Raw genomic sequence first — 22,640 nt, 5'->3', positions numbered from 1 at the left:
CCTTTTAAATTATTTAAAAATATTTATGTCTGTTTGTTAATTGTATGTTTTCTTTCATTTCATTTTATGATATGCACAAATAAGAAACTGCAGGTGTGTACCTGTAAAAAGACAGTCTGTGTCTTGCCACAGTACTGACCACAGGCCTGCTCGCTGTATGTGGAGAAAAGGATTTGGTGAGCGGGGATGCGACTGTAGGCCACCCTCTTCTCACCTCGTAACATCCAGATGATCACATCAGGCATGCTGTTCTGGGGCTGAACAAAAACATGTGAACAAATACTGCATTGTGGATGGGCAAATCAAACAACATAATGCTTAGAAAGCATAATTTAAAATGCTCAAAACAAAAGCTTGCTGTGTACGTACCTCCTCAGCCAGCTGATTGAGCTTGTCCAGCCAGGAGTCTAAGTCAGGCAGAGTGTCACGGATCTCTCTGGCCTCCTCTCTCATACGCCTGGCTCCTTCCTTGATGGTGGTCAATGCGCTGTCTCGCAGCTTTTTGATTTGGATGTCCAGAGATGTCAGGTTGGAGCGGCCCTCCAGCTCCGGTGTGGGGAAACTGACGGAGAGCGGATACAAAATTAATTTCAGTCGAAACAACACACAAACAGAGATTATACTGAATTAAACATTGCTATGGATAAAGTTTTGCTGTTGTTAAATGTGGACCCCTATGCCTTCAATTCATCAAGAATATTCTCTGTTTGTGGATTCTTCATTCACCATGGAGGCATGCGAGAAAAACAAAGTTTTCCTGACGAATTTAATGTAACACAGAGTATGCAGTTGATATACAAATGATCATTTGGGGGGTGAAGTGTTCCTTTAAAAGAGGCACAGACAACAGACATGCATCTTGCTGAATTTTTCAGCAACACCACATCCCCAATTTACCTTTCTAGGTCTTCAATCAGCTGAGTGAGCAACTTCAGCCACACCTCTACAAGTTGGTTGTCAGGGACTTTAGCCAAGATGGCAGTTTTGAATGCCTCCAGGTTGGCTTCCTGTAACAATACAATAGCGGTGAGGAATATGCTCCAATCTGAAACCTTTACCATAGACTCTCACACTGTACAGACACACAGTAAACATTAGTACAATACAGTATGCTTTATTGGCTGCAAACCTATCAATAAATCAAACTCTAGGGTTTTGAAGATGACAGAAGATAATGCAGTATTACCAGGCGGTGAGCAATGTAGAGTATGATGTTGACAGCATCCAGGCGGTGGCTGATGTCCTCCCAGAATGAGAGAACCACAACCACTGGCTTAGTGTCCGCCCAGGGCAGGTAGTAGTAGTGGTTACCTGGAAAAATCACACAAAAATTCATGTTTTAAATGTGTCTCCAGTGTGTGTCACATCAGATAGTAGCTTCCTCACTCACCATCAAATACAGCACAGCTATACTGAGTGGTTGAGGCCAGTGGTTTGCAGGTGGTGTCCAATTTGTTGCCGTAGTTACCGATGCTGACCTCAAACTGGATTGGCTCTCCTGGTTCCTGTATCATGGTGGCGCTGTGGAAGACTGCGCACAGACTGTACTTCCTCCTCCTCTGGTATTTCTGGTGTCGGGATAAAAACAGAAAAGGGAAAGAGAGGTAGACAGTATCCGAATCAACTAAAATTAACTGTAACAAGAAACAAGAGAAACCTCACTACTGTCAAACTGAGCTACACTTGGTATCACTGTGTGGATAGATAGTCACAGTACCTGCGCCACCAGGACGTCATCGCTGGAGATACTTTCGACTATTTTGTCTGCTTTCCCCTCCAGCTTAGTGGACAGCTCCACCAGGACCCTGCCCCTGTACGCTACTCCTTCTCCCTGCAAAGACATTGATATGAACTACTGAAAAACCAATGTAGGGAATGTAGGACAGGGATAGAAGTGAAGAGAAATATTACAGATAGGATTCTGAAAAATCAAGTCATCACTACCTTGCCATAATTGAGATCCTCATAGGGGTCTGGCAGGCCGGTGAACTCTCTGGGGCTGCCGTACAGGTTGACATAGCAGGGCCCGAACACAGGGAGGAAACCCACTTCAGACTGCCCTGTGTTAGCTGTGGAGATAATTAGACTTAACCTCTATATGATTATGACTCAAGCTAAGCCAAGCAAAGCTTTAATGTTAGTAAGTCAGTGATGCTGCATTGGAGGCGGTGGTAATGGGCAGACGAAGCAGGCGGCAGAAACTGCGGCAACAAAACGGTTAAACACATCCTAATACTACTTTCAAAACAGAGCACAGCACGGCTTTACTAGCAATGTGCACGCACAGAATTAGAATTATTCAGCAAATCAGTGTGCACAACATGCTTAAAGGGAGAGTTCATCCCAAAATCAAAAATACATATTTTCCCTCTTACCTGTAGCTCTATTTATCAGTCTAGATTATTTTGGTGTGAGCTGCAGACTGGTGGAGCTATCAGCCAGAGAGATGTCCGCCTTCTCTTGAATACAATGGAACTAGATGGCACTCAGTTTGTGGTGCACAAAGCAGCAAAAAGCAATGTCTCTTTCCAGAAATCATGACGTGATTAATCCAATGACCTTGTTGTGATCAGTTTCACGTAGGAACTGTCTTCTTTATACTGATCTACACCCGCTGAACGCACAACCGCACAGCGCTGAGCAAGCTAACGTTACAGCTCAGCCGAGGAGGATGCTATTAATATCACGAGCATGAGCCTCTCGTCCTTGAGTAGATGCATGCTTCCTTCTGCCCAGTGATATGGTTGGTTGCACCACAAGCAGAGTGCCATCTAGTTCCATTATATTCGAGAGAAGGCAGACATCTATGGCAAGCCGTTTTAACATTTAATCGCTAGACTGGATATTCATTACTGATATCTGCAATATAATTTTGCCTAGTCAAAACTCTTATTCAAGATATCCCTAATTAGATTTTCCCTAGTCAAAATTCTAATTACAGATATCTGTAATTCAGTTTTGACTAGTAAGATTCAAACTATTTTTGGGGTTTGTCATTATAGATATCTCCAACGTAGTTGCAGATATCTGCAATTGTTATTGCGGATATCTGCAACTGAATTGTGGATATCTGTAATTCCAGTTTGAGATATCTACAATTTAATTTTGACTAGTCATAATTCAAGTTCAAGATATCTTTAATTATCATCAATTGAAGATATCTACATGGTCCTTTCTAGATATCTTGAATTGAGTTTCAGATAGTCAGAATGACGTTGTAGATATCTTGAATTCAAATTATGACTAGTCAAAATGACGTTGTAGATATCTGTAACTGAATTATGACTAGTCAAAATGACGTTGTAGATATCTCAAACTGGAATTACAGATAGTCATAATGTAATTGTAGATATCTATAATGACAAACCCCATAAACATGAATGGCAAAAATAGTTTGAATCTTACTAGTCAAAACTGAATTACAGATATCTGTAGCTGTAGTTTTGACTAGTCAGAATGACGTTATAGATATCTGTCATTCAGTTTTGACTAGTCAAAATGACATTACAGATATCTGTAATTCAGTTTTGACTTGTCAGAATGACGTTACAGTTATCTTAAATTAAAATTCATACTAGTCACAATGACATTACTACTAGTCAAAATGGCGTTATAGATATCTATAATGGTAATTCCGGATAGTCGGACTTAGTGATTAAATGTTAAAACGGCTTGCCATAGACATCTCTACAGTCGATATCTCCAACACTCGACAACTCACACCAAAACAATCTGGATTAACAAAACAGCACTACAGGTAAGAGGAAAAATGTGTATTTTGATTTTGGTGTTACTGTTCCTTTAATGCGTTACATCGCATGCAACACAGAGCAAAAAAGAGCACAGTTGAACCTTCATACGATGGCATTTCCTCATTTCCTGCATGTTCCTCTATTCCAGGAGAAAAAGGACAATTCAAGTTCCATTTAGATGTTAATACACACAGGTGCATGAGAGTTTTCACAAAAGATCCAGGCTTATCAAAAATCCAAAAATAATACCTTCGATCTCTCCACCAGAGGAGGCTATCTTGGACAGGTTCAGGTATGTGGTGCCAATGGCATCATTTCCTGTCAAACGATCCCTGCAGGCACACAGGACACCTTTAGACTCACACTGCATACACACACACCATTGTAACTGTTAAATACATGCAAATTTCACAGTATAGGGACATTGTTGTGCTCTGCCTGTTCACTAACTCTATGAGGGAAGTAAAGAAAAACAGTGTCTCTCTTGTGGTGTTCATGCCTGCATCTTTTCAACAAGGTATTTATTGGCCCTGGGATCCGAGTGTGTTTTCAACACTTTCAGAGGCGCGCAGTTTTTCTAACCTTTCCTCTTGCACTTATTTCCCCTCAGCCTTCCTGGACGTGAGTTATTTGACTGATTGCTCGCTCAGAAACACACAATAATGAAAATTAGCTGACAGACGGTGCCAACAGGATCCCAGAGCGTGTTACAGAGGGGAAGGGAGGGGCCTCCACAGTCTGAGTCATAGGGCTGCTACAGTATTCTCATGTGGTTGGTGATGGGGCATGGAAACACACACACACACACACACACACACACACACACACACACACACACACACACAACACAACTGACCTCACTGCAGGAATTCTGTGGTACACTTTCCCAACCATTAAATCCTCCAGGAACAAAATAACACTGCCTCTTCTTGAACACACAATATCACAGGCTACAATCTCTTAAATATAAACGGCAATCTTGTTTGACTTACCAATCGAAAACTGTCAGTTTGACACGCTCACACATGGAGGGAAACTACAGAAAATACAAACAGCAGGTTAAAAAATTACTGAAATCCTTTCATGGTGTGTATTACTTTCTTACTTTTGTGCTGGTTTAGAAAACAGCTTTCTCTTACCTTCACTTGAAGGTTCAGTACTTGGTTCCACTCTGGGTTTGCATTTTTCTCAATGATCTGAGTGCACAGCTGGAGAGACAAAAAAAACACAACACATGAACTTTTGTTCTGTTATGCAGCAGTGTTACATTAAGCATTCTTACATTTACCCCTGCAGCTATAAAGAGACAAATGATCGGGAACCTTTCTGCCAGCGAAGCGAGCCTCTAAGAAGGGATCCACCAGGTTCTTCTTGTTTTCATCTCCTCCAAAGAGTTCTTTCATGGTCTGGACGAATGCATCATCCACTGAAATCAGAACACATTGGAAAAATTAATGAACTATTTTTCTTTTTTTAACAGTATGGCATTATACTCTTCTCCTATACTCTTCTACTTAGGTTATGCATTACTCAAATGCTAGGAAGAAGCCTGTGAACACTCCTGATTACTGCTGAAGGAAATATTAGAGGTTGTGACTTGCTACAAATATCTTGGTATTTGGCTTGATGACTCCCTGACTTTTTAACCTCGGGCTGGTAATCTCCTTACAAAGTTGACGCTGAAGTTAGGGTTTTTATTTCAGAAACAAGTTGTGTTTCTCCTTTGGAGGCTAGAAAAAGACTGGTTGCTACTAGTTTTTACTGGTTCTGGACTATGGTGATCTGTTGTACATGAATGCATCTGCACATTGCTGGCACACGTTAGATACTGCGTATCATAATTGTAAAGCCCTCAGTCATTACTGTACACTTTATTCCAGGGCTGGTTGGCCATTTTTGACCTTCTGTAGGCTCAGTCTCTGGTATTTGTTCATTTATAATGCCATACTGGGTAAACTCCCGTCATACATTTGTACTTTGATTGACAGGAGATCTCCCTGTAGCTACGGTCAAGATTTAGTTTTGTCTGGTCTTGGTGCACGGACCGAGCTGGGAAAGAAAGATTTGATGTGCTCTGCTCAAAGCTCTCATAAGTGCAAGGATGAATTAATCGGTTGGTTTTTGTCATTGTGCATAGGTGTTCTATTATTTCTACATGTTACTGTATATCTTTTATGTTTTTTATTGTGTGGTTGTTTTGAGTGTAACTTTTTTTTGTGCGCTACTGTCCTGGCCAGGTCTCCCTTGTAAAAGAGACTGTTGATCTCAACGGGACTTACCTGGTTATATATGGGTGAAATGAAATATAATAAATTAATTATTTAAGATAAGAGTAGGACTTAGGACTTTGGTGGCCTTAACAAATAGAAAGAAACATCACAAACTTGGGAGTAATTTATGGTTCTGATTTAATTTTTACTGCGGAATTTAACAAGGTCATTAAATCATCCTTTTTTTTAAAAAAAATCTCACGAATGTTGCCCAAATCTAATGCTGAAATACTCACTCATGCTGTTATTACCAACTGTTTAGACCATTGTAATTCCCTTTCCACTGGACTTCCTAAAAAGTCTATAAAAAAACTACAAACAGTTGAGAATGCTGCAGCCAAAGTAACTAAAACAAGGACAAGGACCACATTACCCCACTGCCTATGACACCACACTGGCTATCTGTATCTTTTAGAATTGATTTTAAAGTTATTTTACTTGTTCATAAAGTTTTAATAACCTCACTCCTCCATACATCAGAGATTTTCTTACATGTTATGTTCCAGCCAGGTCACTGTTAGCCTCCACTGCTAACATTTAAATGTTTGTCATGTGTCCTGTAAAAGCACTGGTGAGAGTGCCTTCTGATTTCATGCCCTTAAACTGTGGAACTCGCTGCCTCGGGATATTAGAATGAAAAGTTCTCTGTATTTTTAAAAAGGACATTAAAGACCTCTCTTTTAATCCTGGATTTTAATTTGGAGTAATGTTAGAGCCTTAGTTTTAAGTTTTAATCATTGGTTTCAATCATTATTTTATGCTTGGTGTTTATTTTATGTTATTCTATGGACTTCTATTTATGGATTTTTAATATTTTATAGTTTTATAGTTTTTAATTTTGCTATGTGAAGCACTTTGGGCTGCATGTTTGTATGCTTTATCAGTTTTGACATCAATAAAATGAGAAATAATAAAGTTTTAACAAACTAAACTTTACACAAGACATGTTTTACATATATAAATTAATTATATTAATTCTAAATACGACTCTGGTCTTACTCTGGGGAACATCCTCAGCTCTGAACACCTTCAGTGACAAGGTGGCCCATCGCAGAGTCACCCGAGCCGGCAGCAGCAGATTACTCTCTATGTCATCCTGGTCATCATTTGACTCCTTTTTCTCCACCTGCAGCATGTGAGGCAGAAAGAACAGAAAAGAGACTGTGAGAGAGAGTGAGGGGCAGAGCCACCATATTTACATGAGGAAAGAGGAAGCAACCAGCGTCACTGAAAGTAATCTGTGATGCTGCAGTCAGTCAGTCAGGAGTCGTACCGGAGGCTCATCCCCAGCTCCCACTACGAAGAGGCTGACTTTGAGGTAGCCTTTAGCCCCCGAGCTGGAGTCGTCTGGGTCGTTCAGCAGAAGCCACTTCCTCATGACACAGTGGGCTGCAGTGAAACACGTACATACATGTACAGCACGAAGGTCACTCAGAGTTCACTGACACAAGCAGCACTGTCAGGTAGAATGTAAATGAAAAGCACTTCACACTTTGTGCTTGTTTGCAGCTTACAGTATATATTATTTCCTCTCTAAGTTGTAAAAACTAACCTAAGTGGAAAAAACAAAACAACAAAGTAAAACTGAAAAGGTGAGAAGACTAATCATTTTAAATTATGAATTCTCTAGCAATTCTGCATATTTTTTCTTATGCAGCGAATAAACAAATAATGATTTGAGGAAAAAAGTTTGTTTAATTCTAATCAACCCTTCAAAAATTGATTTTTTGGCTGCTTGCGTGCAGCATCAAATGGGCTTTGAAAAAAAAAAATCACTGACATATCACCTTTTGTAGCCGATATGGCAAACTTTTTAGCTAACAGTTCCTTATATACATCATCATCATCATTGTCTTTTCGGATATTGTGTCTCTGGCCACCTAGCAAATGTAAATTTAACTCTAACTCTCCTTTTAGCTCTGTTTTGGTCTCCTCCAACTTCTGAAGAAAATCTAATAGTCAGGTTGGAAAACCGACGACACACTAAAGACGTGAAAAAGCTCTGTAGAGTCGAGGAGAACTGCAGAGTCCGGTGAAAATGTGAGTTTATCACTATGAATGACACCACTCATATCAATAATAGTTGCTTTAACAATAAATGAGAAAAAAAACATTTATCACATTTTAGAAACACCTGTTCTCCACATTATCAAACAGCAGGAAAACCGACTAAAAATAGGATTTTTTTGACCTCCACAAGCCAAACAACAGCACTCTCTGAGCAAATGTAAATGACACACAAATCTGTGGTTTGTGACAAGCTTACCTGGTTCATCATACACATAACCAACGTCCACCTGTGTGTAAGAACAAAACCAGATCAGTAAACCTCATATGACATTAACCACACTCTTACTTAGTAACAATGATGTGAAGAGATAAAATGAGGCCAGGCACCTTGAATTCTCCCATGAGACTGTCAGCTCTCAGTGAATAGGAGTTATACACCTGCAGAAAGAGAATTCACTGTTTATTTATTTGTACGTATTGACAAGAGGAAAGGACGTCAAAATCTGTGTGAACTGACCCGGAAGCTGATGTGCTTATCAAACAGATCCGCTGGCAGCATGTGGACATTGTAGAAGAATATCTGCGAAAATACAAAACATGCAAAGTTTCAATAAAGATAGATGAAGGGAAAACACTTTAAGTGGACACCCAACACAACCTAACCCTTGCAAAATGATTTTAAGTGTGAGGCGAATCAACAAAATCCAAAGGAGCACATTTCTATTCCATTTTAAATCTGTGCTGTACGTTGTATCTCTGTGTGAGACTGAAGTAAGAGTACCTCATCAAAGAAGGGGTTGTTTCCTCTCTTGATCCTCGTCCTGTGGGTCTGGTCGCACACATTAACCTTCACCACTGGTTTGATGTTGTTTCCCGACAACTGACGGGCCTCAATGATGCGGACACGAATCTGGAAGACACACGGCATCACAGCGGATTAATGAATTTAACTCATGACAGTATGAGTCTATCTGAATTGTGACCATGAGCGTCTCAGTTTCTTTAAATACACTGTAGACTTTTAGCTATGTGACCAAAGTAACCCTAACCTAGCAAGAAATAACTATTGTGGCCACCTGAAACTAACATAGACTCTAAGTTTAACTAAAAAAAAAAAACTAGATGGGTAATAATTCTTTATCTGTGCAGTTTGTGAAGTATTTTCCGGTAGTTTATGCTAAAAAAAAGTAATAAAAATGTATTTCTGACTGACTGTTCATTTTTCTGACTTTTAAAAAACACCATTTAGAGGGAAAGTAACCTACAAAAAGGCAACCTGAGGTACAAGTGCATCGTTATAATTGCTGTCATCGTGTGCGCAGCTTATTTTTGCATTTACGTGTTAAACTGGTGTCATATGGTAGACAGCTTTTTGCATTTTTTAAATTTTCCCCATACAGTGTGTCACTGTCCTACTTCATGTGCCTTTGCAAATTTCCCCCCTGGGGTCAAATAAATTGCTTTGAATTTGAATATGGTTATTTTGTGATTAAATGAATGGAGGTCACACTTGCGTGTGACCCTGTTATGAGTCACTACAAGCATCCACTGTGGGTTTATTCATTTAAAGTAGTTAAATAAATGTGCAGACAGCAATGCATACTGCTATCGCTCCCCCCACAAACAGTGAGATGGATGGGCCAAAAGCAACACAGAATCAACAGTTTTTCTACAACTTGAAATGTAGGTCATCAGAATACTTTTAAAGACATTTTAACTATGTAACTAATCATGTAACAATGACTTTTATCGTTTGATTTGGAGCTATACAAGAAAAGACTCAAATGAGTTCATCATCTGCATATAAAAACACTGACCTGGAAGTCCTGGGGTTTATTGGCCAGTCGGTGGCGATTCTGTGCCCTTGCTACCCGATTGCGAAGGTTAGCAGACTGACCAGGGGATGAGGGTACCCCAGCGGAGCCACTTTGCCCCCCATCTGGTTGAGTTTCATCCCCCTCCTCACCACCTCCACCACCACCTAATTATCAGAAAAACAACATGATCAAATACCTAGCAATTTAATGCTTCCAGTAAACCTTTATTACTGCATCACTACATGAGCATACCAGCATCCACTGTGGCATCTCCTGCTTGAGGATCATTGAGGTTTGGGACAGCATTAGCTGGAGGATCGTAGCCAATAACAAGGTTGATTGTAGCCTGAAAAGAAAATGATTGGATGGTTTATTATTTCTTTTATTTCCTTAAAAAGAAAGTTAATCTGTTGCTTATATTTTCTAATTTATAAAAGACACTTACTCCAATATTCTGTCCACCTTCATTGAGCAAAGGAACATTTTTGGAGGGTAATGATCTCATTTGACCTGTGGCAAGGTCTCTCAGAGAGATTTTGGCTGACCCAAGGAATCTGGTAGGAAAAAACACAGCAGGGAAACGTGACATACATGAATAGATTTGTACAAAGCAAAAATATAGCAAGAATGCAGATATAATCAAAAGGTGGGACAGCTTTATTCATCAACTCAACATTCATGAAAAATGAATTGGAAATTTTTAATACTTTATGTATCTTAAAATAGTGAATCCTTTTATTCTGGACAGTATGTGCATCACCTTTACTGTGCAAGATACACACAGAGTATACAGGCCTAACACGTATGATTGTGCACTGTTCAAAAAATTAAGGGAACAATTTATTGTCACAGTATAACACCAAGTCAGTTAACCTACTGGTGTGCTTGTTTCTGACCAAATTGTCAGAAACAGACTCCATGAGGGTGGCATGAGGCCTCACCGTCCTCTAGTGTAACCTGTGCTCACAGCCCAGCACCATGCAGCTCGAAGGGCATTCGGCAGAGAACACCAGAATTTGCAGGTCCCCCACTGGCGCCCCGTGGTCAACGTTATGCTGCCTATAACATCATCCAGCATAAGCGGCTTGGCGGTCTGAGGAGGAGGCATATCCTTTGTGGGTCGCACGGACCTCCATGTCATAGCCAACGGTACCCTGACTGCTGTTGGGTACCAGGATGAAATCCTCAGAGTGACTGTCTTTATGCTGGTGCAGTGGGTCCTGGGTTCCTCCTGGTGCAGGACAATGTCCGGACTCATGTGGCCAGAGTGTGTAGGTAGTTTCTGGATGACGAAGGTGTTGATGCCATTGACTGGCCCTCTCATTCCCCTGACCTAAATCTAATTGAGCACCTATGGGATGTTACGTATTGGTGCATGAGACATTGCCGAATACCACCACATATTGTCCAGGAGCTCACTGATGCCCTGATCCAGGTCTGGGAAGAGATCCCCAGGACACCACCCATCAACTCATCAGGAGCTATGATTTTCAGTGTGATGTTGAATCCAGCCCTCAGTGAGTTGATGATTTGGGTTTCCATTGACCATTGTTACTTAATTTTGTTCTCAACACATTATACAATGTACATCAGCAAAGATTTACAACTTTAATAAATCGTTCATCAAGATCTGATGTGTGATTTAAGTGTTCCCTTAATTTTTTTTAGCAGTGTATGTATATGTCAGAATATGGTTATGTATATAACATGTGTATACTTTTTCCTTTTCTGTGCTTTTTCTCAGATGATAAACACAGAAAACAAACACAAAAAAGATAAACACATACACGTATGTGTCCATGGTCAAATACTGTAATTTCATACGTGTATAACATGAACAGATTTAACGTAGCAAAACTCAGCCTGCCATTAAAGTGAGCTGAGATATCAGTAATTAGGTTTCAGAACAAACAGAAATGAAATGCTGTATGTGCACTCCGAGTCACACTCACAAAAGGGGCATATAGCAGGTCACCACCCAGAGCTAACAAACCCTGCCTGCTCAGACAAACAAACGCACCCCATGAGCCAGTGCACAGTCAACACGGCAGAGACGCTACCTGCCACTGATTCATGGTGTGTTTAAATCATCGGAGACTGCAGAACTGAGATGAACTAACCTCTCCATTTGAAGGTCATGTGAGCACCAGCTATAAACACAACCAGAGGCGTTCAAACAAGACCACCTCTTATTTTTCCACTGGTCAGATAACAATCCAGTAAACCTGACAAGCTGGCTGGAAATCACAGGAACTTCCTGATGACAAAAACATTATCTGTATCACACAGTGAGTCATTTGCCTCTGTGAACATTTTCCTTATGGTTTGTTCATGACAACATTCCCTGAGGAATGAAGAAACATTTAATGATGAAGTAGAAAATAAACAACAAATGAATCAAAAGGTTGTCAAGAAACGGCCGTGAGTAACGGATAAAAATGAAGAGGAGTTTCTATGAGATGTGACAATCACATTCCTCTGTTAACGTCTTAGGTATTTCAAGGACAAAATTAAATGTAAACGTCTCTCTGTCCCTGTTTGATCTGACTAACAATAATACTGGATTCTTGTTAAACAAGTACAGTGGCCTTTTCACGCTGTGTCAGTTGAATAAATGGCTCCGAAGCAGTTTGTTATTGCTTGTGGTTTGTTGCTGTGCCTGTTTTGGTGTGCAGCCAAAAACTACACAGCTCAGTGTGCGCCTTGTTTATGCCCGGACACTTAATGAGTAAATATGAAAGCAACAACAAACTATTAACTCTGGGAAGAAGAAATATTCTCCAAATCTCAAATGTTGCCAATAAATAAATCATTCGACCATCCTGAACTCTTGAACTCTTCCACCAACTACCTCAGTTTTTCTGTTATCTTCTTTTATATTTGCAGTATTTATTTAATATTTGCTATCCTTTTTTTGTGTAATGCTATTTTAGTCCTTGTATATTGCATTCTTTGTATCTGCACTCCTCCATTTTGTATTGCAACTGCTGCAGGGCAGTTTCCCTCTAAATAAATAAAGTTCTATCTTATCTCTTTAGACACCCAGACAATTGAAGCACAGATGTTTCTTTTTTTTCCACCTCATTTATATCCATGGAGGTGGGCTACATAATAGAAACTCCTATTTGTATAATGCAGTACTGTTCTACAGCACCACAAACTGCACCTTCAACAAAAAACATTGTAACATTCATGAAGGATTTTTTATTGCAAGACTTCATTAGTTTTACACAATGTAGCTAAAGGAATGCAGTACATCATGTAAACTTTATGATTCCTTGGATGAACTAATATTATTTTGGCAGCATTCCTGATGGGAGGAATTTACCCAAGACAGAAACTCACTACGAACGCTAGATCCACCGACACCACTGTAGGTTCAGACTCGGATACATCCAAGACTGGCTAGAACAAGCTTCCAACTGGACCCAAACATTTAAAGTGATGTATTTCTTCCATGTTGCTAACAACTTTTACTTGGCCTGGATGGAAAATGTCATGAGACCAAGAAATTTCCTATAAAAGACCCCCAACTTGACGTCTTCTGACAAGAAATTCCAAGGACAAAGCAAATACCAGGAGCATACATTGAAGCATTAGACCATAAAATCTGTGCTGCATTCCACTGTAGCCAAGCAATATAAATAAATAATTCAATGCACTTTATACAACTACTCAGACAGCTGCATATCAGGTTACCATAAGTTTAGGTCACAACACAAATAGCTGGACAGTGTTTTGTTGGGAGGAGAGAGGATGAGAGTTATTGTTTTGGCAGTACTGCATCAGGAAGGAGGCTGACATGGGGATTCTCCATAGAGTCAGTGACTCTATAAACCTGGTATGTAGCCTTGACTCTCACTGGGTGACCAACAATGCTCAAGTGTAGTTTGGCGATGGCTTCTCAGCGATAATGTTGAACTTAATCAAAAAGTGGCCTCAGGTAGGATGTGACTCATCCGGTCTCCTAGGATTTTTTTCCCTGCAAACTGCCTCTTGCTCCAAACTACTGCCCCTTCTCATATATTTTTCACTCCTGTTTTCAGCTTGACTGCGTTCTGATAACAGCAATCAAATATGAAAAGGATTAAGGTATGATTGTACAGTATCAAACCCTGGCTAGCACTGACATTTGCCTTAACATTTCCCAAAAGTCATAGGACAATTATTACCACCCAGTACTGCATGTATGTTGTGAGCAGAATATGTAAGTCATGCTTTGACGCACAATTTTCCCCTTTGTTTTCTATGTAAACACAGAGGAATGACCATAACAGACACTGTGACTATTGCCAAGCCCTGAGTCACACCACAGCTGATTAAGTCCCAACCTACAACACTTACCCACAGACAGGGTAGAATTATGCGTATAGAGTTATTATTGGATGTAGATGCTGTTTTTCCCTTTGTCAGCCTCCTACAGTCAGACAACACACAGCAGTGCTGCTTGCCACTAAATTTGTAGCAGCTCCACAAGAGCAAGAGTGTCCTTGGCTGGGCTGCAGTTCAGAAAGTTAGCACCCTCTCCCTGTCATAACTAACTGTCACAGATCTGTTAAGATGGATGAGCGTTATGATACAACTCATCTCAGATCTGTAACTAGGGTGTGAACATCACAGCTCTGTGATTATGCGACATATTTATCAACAGAGATTTCAGCCCTGCAAGGCCCTAAAATCCAGGATTCCTTTCAACAAACAAGGTAGATTAAACATTTGGACAGACTCACTGACTCTGCATTTTATAAGACGGGAAATGGAACAATACTCTTATGGTTCTGATGCGGAAACACTTTTCCAGCCATTTCCTATGAAACATTTTAACCCTGGTTTTTACCATCCACACATTTAATCATTCCAAGTGTATTCATGCAGCACAGGTTAATATTTAATGGTAATGATAATATTTAGATGGCCCTTTCCCTGCCATGTTAGCGTTATCAAAAAACTAACCCCTGCAATGACTTCTAAAAGTCTGTAGCACTGTTGTGTAGAACTTAACAGTGTATTCATATAGTTCATGAACCTTATTTTAATGTGGAAATGAGTAGGAAAAAATGCTCTTTAACAGTAGCATGCAAAGCAGTAGATGACGGGACATTAGGGTTAAAAATTAACTGTTTTTGAAGAGAATTCTTTCAGGTCCCATTCTGTGGCTGGTTCAGGGGAGTTTTATTCAGCATGCAGTGGACACGGAAGTTCACAGCAAGGATGTAGAATTCTCTTTGACATTCAGAGCAAGGTTTTATACTATTATATCAAAGGCTAGCTGAAAACAACGGGCTGTAGGCTGAGCTAATCAAGAGGTCTGAGTGGCAAGAAGAGTGAACCGGAATCAGGAAACTATGACAGGATTATCTAACAATACAATTTAATACAATACAATTCTGATCAATCTTGGTGCCCTAATCCCTTCAACACCTCAAGTACCATTTTCCCGGATGAGTGGCTAAAATACACACAAGGGTTTATTAGTCAATGTTAGACAGTTCAGAAGAACAAAGATACAACATATTCTTCTTCACTGTCTAGACACTTTTGATTTCATTCACTTGAATGTCAGTCTGCCTGACTGAAACCTCTCTATTACTACTGGATGGATTGCCATGAAATCTTTACAAACATTTATGGTCCCCAGAGGATGCATCCCACTGACTCTGTTGAGCCCCTGACTTTTTTATCTGGCAGCACAATGAGTCTGTGGCCCAGACTAAAGTATCTAAACAACTATTGGATGGATTGTTGTGAACTGCTGCAGACATTTAAGGTCCCCAGAGGATGAGGATGTGCACATACAGCATGAAGATTTATGAGGAGGTTAAACATATAATAACTAAAAAAGGAAACAACAGCAATTATTAAGCAGAGAGAAAATGCGTGGCAGACAATTGCGGACCGACTGCATGCGTAAGTAATCTAAAAATATACACTTGCTGCACAAATGGATCTGTCATAATTACGATTAAAGTTCCTTTCACAAATTAACAGTTGTACACACTACATAATGTATAAGAAGTCAGTGATGTGGTGCTCATAGAAAATATATTTGTAGCATGACACAGATGCTGAACAGCCTGACAGCCTTTTTTTTTATTATTGTAAGCTTAATGTATTTTGTTCAAAAATGAGACAAATACGTACATAAGAACATGAAATGATGGTAAAAAACACTGATTTCTGATCGCAGTGACAGCTGACTGGACAGGTAAGGCACCAGGCTAAACTAAGCCTGGTTGTTGTTACACAGTGTACAGAATAAATCTCCATGGCAACATATGTGCCTCTGCTTTCGAACAACCGAATCAACGCTAAATTAAGCCAGGATAACCAACATATCCTGGCTTAATCCCTTATCTAGGTTTCGAACAACAGGGCTCTGGTCAACCCATCCTGCTGTTTGTCTCAGATTTCTCGACCCACCCTCACTTTCCCTTTCTTTAACCCATCATCCTCCCTACCTTATGCCTACCAACATTCCTTCATCCTCTCTTCCCTTCTCTCCTCATCTCTTCTTATTCAATCTGGTGCACACCTTTCCTATGTCTCATTCTAGGTACTGTCTGGGGGGCCTGTGATCAGCTTGGGTGGAAAAACGCCTGAGATGGAAACCCGACACTGAGTCTCTGCCCGATCTCCAATACATCCTCCCAGACCAATCTAACAGAAGACATCCCTCTGCCACCTTCACCCCCCACTTATATCCATTCACCAGTCCTCAACAAGTAACAAATAAACATTTAAATGACATATTGTTGTGGCATGGTCCTTGCTAGCGAAAAGTATATAAATTCACTATCTGATGGATTAACACAAAATTTTGCACAGAGATTCATAGTTCCCAGAGGATTGATCCAAATGACTTAGGTGAACCCCTGACATTTTCTTTGACACCACCATAAGGTTGGCGTTTTTGTTTTTCATTGAAAACTCAAGTATGGAAAGGGTTGCTGTGAAACAGATATTCATGCTCCCCAGAGGATGATTTGTAATTGTGTAGCCGCCCTGGTGATTCCCTGACTAGTCATCTGGCCTTCATCGGTCCAATATTTTAATTTATGACTGAATTACTGCAAAACTAATGACATTCCCTTCCAACTTCAGCTGTACTTGGTGTGCTCATTGACAAATGCTAGCCTGCTAACACACCAGCATTACCTGCACTGGCATTGTTAGCATGTCAGTTTGCTGATTAAAGCATTTGGCTGAAAGCACAGCTGTGCTTAAGTAATTCCTCACAGAGCTGCTGGCATGGCTGTAGACTTGTGGCTGCAGTCTTGTTTTGGCCTGTCTGAAATACTTTAATGCAGCAGCTCTCAAACAGTGGGGCGGGCCCCCCTGGGGGGCATAGAGTTACTGTAGGTGGGGTGTCGATGACCAGGGGAGTGAAAGTTGAAGTGAAAGTATATAAGATTATTATATATATGCTTGTGCTATAATACTAACCTTTATTTCACTAAAATTCAACATGCATCCTCTTATTAGTTGTATCTCCAACTATTGCTAATGATTGATTAAAAAACTTGTAGGACTGGGGGTTCATGAACTTAATTTTAGCTTCTGAAGAGGGGCATGAAGAACCACTGCTTTAAGGGATCATGTGGTGAATATAAAATGGCTTTACTTCCGCAAATAACCTCTAAAAAGATTTAAATTAAAGCAGAGAGAAATTCAAACTTTGATCAAATGTCACACCCAAAGAATAGGTTTAAAGGAAAAAAGACATTTTGCCCATAATTTAACTCATGAAATTCATTATAGGTAGAATTTAACATTCAGATCCTATGATGAAGACTGTGTTGCTATCTACACAGGGAGAACTTTGTCCTACCATGTCCTCATTCCTTTCTAAAAACCAATTAGTCAAGAAGACACCGATTGCTTTTTTCTGGTTCCCCTCTTTCATTGCCATGACGACAGGGATTACCCATTACAGCAGCTGGAAAACTGCTAGAGAAGTCCTTCTCTGCTCCCATTGCGTAGATCTGGAGGGAGTGTGGCAGCTGGGCTGGCCCAGTGGAAAACTTTACTCAAGTTAACATGGACTCAGTGCTGGAGAGGCACATTTGAAAGGCTCCACCCTCAGTTATGACCGTCCCATGCACTAGAGGAACTTTAACTTGATAAAACTCATGAACAGAAAAATATATATACAGTGAACATGGTGTGTTAGACATAAATTATAAAGAGATACTTTCATGTGTTTTGTTTTCTTATCATAGATGAGACTTTGATCACAGTAATTAGTGATGTCGCGGAAACATTCTTTGTGGTTGATTCAGATTGGTCCCATATGTGACTCAGGCTTTATATGGAAGCAACAAGCTTCAACTGTTTTTGGGCAACTTAGGGAGTATTTAGCTTTACAGCACCTCTCCTCACACAGTTTCATTCATACTGTATGCACTAGGATTACACCACTGCAATGCTCTGGCAAGTAACTGCCAAGTAAAGTATTTTCCTTTAAGATTTGATCCTGTCCTCTGTGACACAGTACCACAAAAATCCCAAAGAGGGAGAGAACACAAACAGCAATTCATCCATTCATTGTTACCCAATCAGGATCAGCCATCCCACACAAGCCAGCAAGTCTCAGCATGGCAAGAAGGGTGTGAGGGGGCAGGAACAGCTAGCTACATAACTCAAACACAGGGTTACTATGATAGTATCTAACTTCTTGTCTATTAGAGTGACAGTGTTGATATTAACGTGTATCCTAACCAGCAGGTTGTGTACAAATACTTATTTTGCAGCCAAGGTACTTCAGATTGAGGCTGAGCTAGTGACAGCTTATATTTGATTGCCTTCGTTGTATCTGAATAACTGTAATAAAAAAAAAAAAACCTGACAGCCATACAAATGAAAAAGCGACTGTTAGCTAACCGTCCGTCTAATAAAAACAGACCCATTCTCCAGAAAGCCTTTGTTCAGACAAGAAGTTGTTTGCACTGTGATTCAGTAAGGTGAGGCACACATCTTCTCTCCCATCGCTGTGATCCGGCTTGTTGCACAAAAGCCAAAGCTAAACGGGGAACTCGAGTTTGTATTGCACTTACTTATCTTTCCCAAGAGTTTCATAGTCTTTCACAACCACGTCTATGTAGGAGCTAGAGTCCAGCCCAATGCCCTTCAGATCGAACTCAAGCACCTGCAAGACAAGATGAGGGATACACAGTCCATCAGATGTGGTACTTCAGCTTCTGTTATGTCCTGAAGAAGCAAAATTGTGGGTAAATAATGATTTGTCAACTCAGCCAGTGCAACAAACTCTTAGATTTATCTACATCCATCACATTATCTTTTGGCATGGTCGATATGTACTGTGAGTCATATGATGTGATGTCACAGTACTGTATATGTTTACCATGTGATGTGTAATGCTGCATTTAAAGTGGGCACGTCTTGTAATGTATCATTTTTTCCAGCTTTCCTTAGAAGCTGATTGAAATTAACTCAGATTAAAAATCAAAGTAGAAGCGAGAGGCAGAAGTATGTGCATGTTTGTGTGTGTGTGTGTGTGATGGAGATTTACCTCGTTCCACACAGGGTTCAGCTCACTGTCGATCGCTTTTGTTTTCTTCTTCTCATCTGAAAGGGAAATATATTTGTGAATATTAATTATTCTACACTCAATCTCTGCAGTTTGGGACACACAGGCATACCCCTATTATCATTTTACCCACTTGTTTTGTGGAAAACGTCAAATCACTGCTGTGTGTAAATTTACATAGATCTTAATGCTTTGCAAAAAGAGTGATAGTTGTTTTCAGTGGGCTGCAGTGGCTGCCTTCACAGGGAAGGAGGGCTAAAAAAACAGAGAAGCTGCCACACCTGTGGGTGATGATAATGACATGGGTACAAAGAAAACACCTGAGAGTAACCAGGGCTGATTGCCAGGACTGTTTCCTCATCAGGGAGGCAATGCCACTCTATATCTGATGCCATTTTAATTCAGTAGCTAAAGGCCAATTTCCCTGCACCACCTAATGTGCCTTTTCTCTCCATGACATGTCTGAGCTCACCTGTACACGACAGGTCCAAGCTTGGTCCCTACCCAGCTGTCTTTGCATCTGGATGTGCAGTGACATGTTGGGAAAGTCTTTAATGATGCAATACTACTTGTGCAGATTAGGGTTTTAAACATTGTACATTTAAACAGGGACTACTCTGACACTTTTGTCTTTAACTTTTCAATTATACATGGAAAACTGGACTTTCAATTAATACACAAGTACAAGAACACTTAAGCATAACACTGCTGTACAGTTTATTTATTGGACTACCATATAAAATCACAGTAAAACTATTAAATCCATAAAATGACGTCATGCTAGATAAAAGTAAAGTGAATTGAGCGGCTATGAACTTCACATTAGTGTCAAAAGCTCATTTCACATGCTTCTTGATCCCCAAATAACAGGCTATACGTGATTTTCCCCGCACAGCACACACACTTAAAACTTTAAAGGACTTTTAAAATGAGTCTTACCTTTAAAGATCACAGAGGTGATTGGATCAGGGCTTCCAACTTTCTTCTTAGGCAGACCTTTAGCCGACTCTACCACAACCCGCAACATGGTTAAAAATGATTAAATCAGAGAAGTTGAGGAATTAAATGAAAAAAAAAAAAAAAGTCTACACAGGATTGTCGTGCTTTGGCATCCTCACTGCCCCATCACTGAAGCAGACAGGGCAGGGCTGAGGAAGTATATTTCCAAGTCCCGTCTGTGAGAACAAGGGGGAAATAGGGGCGGATCACGGGGGTGTAATTATCCGGAGTGGAAGTCAGTGAGCTGCTGCTGCCATCGTGTGAGTACAGCTGAGAGGAGATGGCACAGACTGTATCACTGACAGAGGAAGAGAGGAGTTCCGTTTTTCCTCATTGAATCCAGAGCATTTACATATTGTAATAGCCCTAACGATTATTTTGTTTCGTGAATTCAATTGCGCCAGATGTTTCCTTTGTATTAATGATTCCTGCCAGTCTTTGGGTACACTGCCTCTGCATGGTTGAGCACTGATCAAATATTATGCCTCTGGCGCCATCTAGTGGCTGTACTGCGCAATAGCACGTATATTTGAGAGCTGACACGGGGGCACTGGGAGGAGGCTTTGCATGGGCAGGGACAGATTTCAACAAAAGCAGAAACAAAACAACAACAACAAATTCAATTGGAATTTATGACAACTCATCAACTCCACCTCATCCTCCACTTCACCATTAAAAAATAGTTTTTCTCTTGTGTGTCATAAAGTGGAAGACTCCTGTTAGATATTTTGGCTGTGGCTCCATCTAGTGGCTGTACGGCGCAATAGCATATATATTTGGTGGTTGACACTGGGAGGGGCCACCCCAGCCTATAAATAGTCTACCTTATCACTACTGGAAGGCTCTTTGTCAAGGAAAAAAATATCTGAATAATATTGCATGTGCAAGGAAACATTTCAACAAAAGCAAAACCAACCCCAACCAAAAAAATAACAAACAAACAAAAAACAAAAAACAGAGTATGTATGCAATTGAAATATACAGTATACTGCAACTTCTCAACTTTACCTCATCCTCCAATCCACCATGATGACTTCTTTTGTATAATAGACTACAACTGCTATCACATATTTTGGCTGTGGCTCCATCTCGTGGCCGTTCCGTGCAATAGCATGTATATTTGATAGTTGACTGGGAGAGCCATTCCTGCCTAAAAGTAACCTACCTCATCACCACTGCAAGGCCTAAAAAAGCCTGAATGGCATTGTATTTGCAAAAACACATTTCAACAAAGGCAAATTAAATTAATAAATGAATAAATAAATACATTTCAAATAAAAAAATCCATAAATATACCGCAATTCCTTAACTCCACCTCATCCTCCACTCCTCTAATAAATAGCCTACTATACTATACAAGGCTCTTTGATAATAATAATAAAAAAAGGTCTGCTAGCACTGCATCAGTAGGGGATACATTTCCAGCAAACAAACAGAAAACACCCTGAATATTTATGCAATAGAATTCTCCTCAACTCCACCTCATCCTCATCTCTACCATAAGATAACTGTTTGTTATGCAGCCTAAAATGGACTACTAGTGCATTTTGTTTTGCATGCCTGTGTTGTAGAATGACGGTAAATTAACCTTGATTGTACAGATGCAATGTGCCCAGGAATGTGAGCTTACATTTCTTGCTTCTGTCTTTGCACTACTTAATATCATTGCTGTTCCTGATTTCTACTGCATAATACATTATACCTTTGGAAACAATTATATTCCTGCCTCCTGATTTAATTGGAACAGAAGCTTAAGTCTGGTATATCTGCAGAAATGCTGACAAATGTGTCCTCCTGAGATGCCTGAGGTCACCCTCAAAGATTCACTAATCACTGCTATGACAGACCCTGCTGTAAAAAGGCGACATGGCAAAACAGGTGACATTTTTTTCATCTTGCTATTTCCACCTGTGGTTATCTCACTATAACAAGCCAAAATATGCTGGGAAAAAGTATATTACTGTGTGCCATTATATTCTGTTGTTCATTACTGGCCATTGCATCATATAACACATGTATTATGCCGATATCTGAGCCAGTTACAGTACAGGCTACTGGTGTGTGGAGGTCTAATATTAGACCAGGTGCAAGGATTTGCCCAGCAGACCAGACTCCGCTGGGACTTGGGTACCTTCATTAGACATGGTGAGAGGCCAGTGTGGCTCATGCTCATTGAAGTGGTGAGTAAGAGTGCTGTGAGTTGCCTGGCAATAATTAAACTGCATTCCTTATAGAAGTGAAACTA

General features: G+C 40.2%; 1 protein-coding gene across 4 annotated transcripts in view; it reads right to left on the bottom strand.

The window, feature by feature from the left end:
- LOC125880457 (myoferlin-like) overlaps nucleotides 1-20,572 on the bottom strand; it is a 33,319-nt gene extending 12,747 nt beyond the window's left edge. For 3 of the 4 annotated variants that reach the window (XM_049562968.1, XM_049562965.1, XM_049562966.1), the window contains exons 1-24: nucleotides 20,336-20,572; nucleotides 19,379-19,434; nucleotides 18,903-18,994; nucleotides 10,295-10,403; nucleotides 10,102-10,195; nucleotides 9,850-10,013; nucleotides 8,814-8,942; nucleotides 8,550-8,612; nucleotides 8,420-8,470; nucleotides 8,289-8,319; nucleotides 7,296-7,411; nucleotides 7,022-7,148; nucleotides 5,075-5,178; nucleotides 4,892-4,960; nucleotides 4,745-4,788; nucleotides 4,002-4,084; nucleotides 3,853-3,891; nucleotides 1,945-2,069; nucleotides 1,718-1,831; nucleotides 1,391-1,568; nucleotides 1,187-1,311; nucleotides 898-1,007; nucleotides 370-562; nucleotides 102-257 (exon numbers count right to left, since the gene is read on the bottom strand). In XM_049562968.1, coding sequence (XP_049418925.1) covers nucleotides 102-257; nucleotides 370-562; nucleotides 898-1,007; nucleotides 1,187-1,311; nucleotides 1,391-1,568; nucleotides 1,718-1,831; nucleotides 1,945-2,069; nucleotides 3,853-3,891; nucleotides 4,002-4,084; nucleotides 4,745-4,788; nucleotides 4,892-4,960; nucleotides 5,075-5,178; nucleotides 7,022-7,148; nucleotides 7,296-7,411; nucleotides 8,289-8,319; nucleotides 8,420-8,470; nucleotides 8,550-8,612; nucleotides 8,814-8,942; nucleotides 9,850-10,013; nucleotides 10,102-10,195; nucleotides 10,295-10,403; nucleotides 18,903-18,994; nucleotides 19,379-19,434; nucleotides 20,336-20,423 — 2,460 coding nt within the window. In that variant the 5' untranslated portion in view covers nucleotides 20,424-20,572. The remainder of the gene's footprint in view (nucleotides 1-101; nucleotides 258-369; nucleotides 563-897; nucleotides 1,008-1,186; nucleotides 1,312-1,390; nucleotides 1,569-1,717; nucleotides 1,832-1,944; nucleotides 2,070-3,852; nucleotides 3,892-4,001; nucleotides 4,085-4,744; nucleotides 4,789-4,891; nucleotides 4,961-5,074; nucleotides 5,179-7,021; nucleotides 7,149-7,295; nucleotides 7,412-8,288; nucleotides 8,320-8,419; nucleotides 8,471-8,549; nucleotides 8,613-8,813; nucleotides 8,943-9,849; nucleotides 10,014-10,101; nucleotides 10,196-10,294; nucleotides 10,404-18,902; nucleotides 18,995-19,378; nucleotides 19,435-20,335) is intronic. The other variant, XM_049562967.1, reaches the window with a different exon arrangement.
- Nucleotides 20,573-22,640: the final 2,068 nt, after the last annotated feature.

The sequence above is a fragment of the Epinephelus fuscoguttatus genome, linkage group LG20 (assembly GCF_011397635.1).
Source record: "Epinephelus fuscoguttatus linkage group LG20, E.fuscoguttatus.final_Chr_v1".
NCBI lineage: Eukaryota > Metazoa > Chordata > Actinopteri > Perciformes > Serranidae > Epinephelus > Epinephelus fuscoguttatus.
The sequence above is the reverse complement of the archived record's forward strand: the minus strand, read 5'-3'. Positions and strand labels throughout refer to the sequence as shown.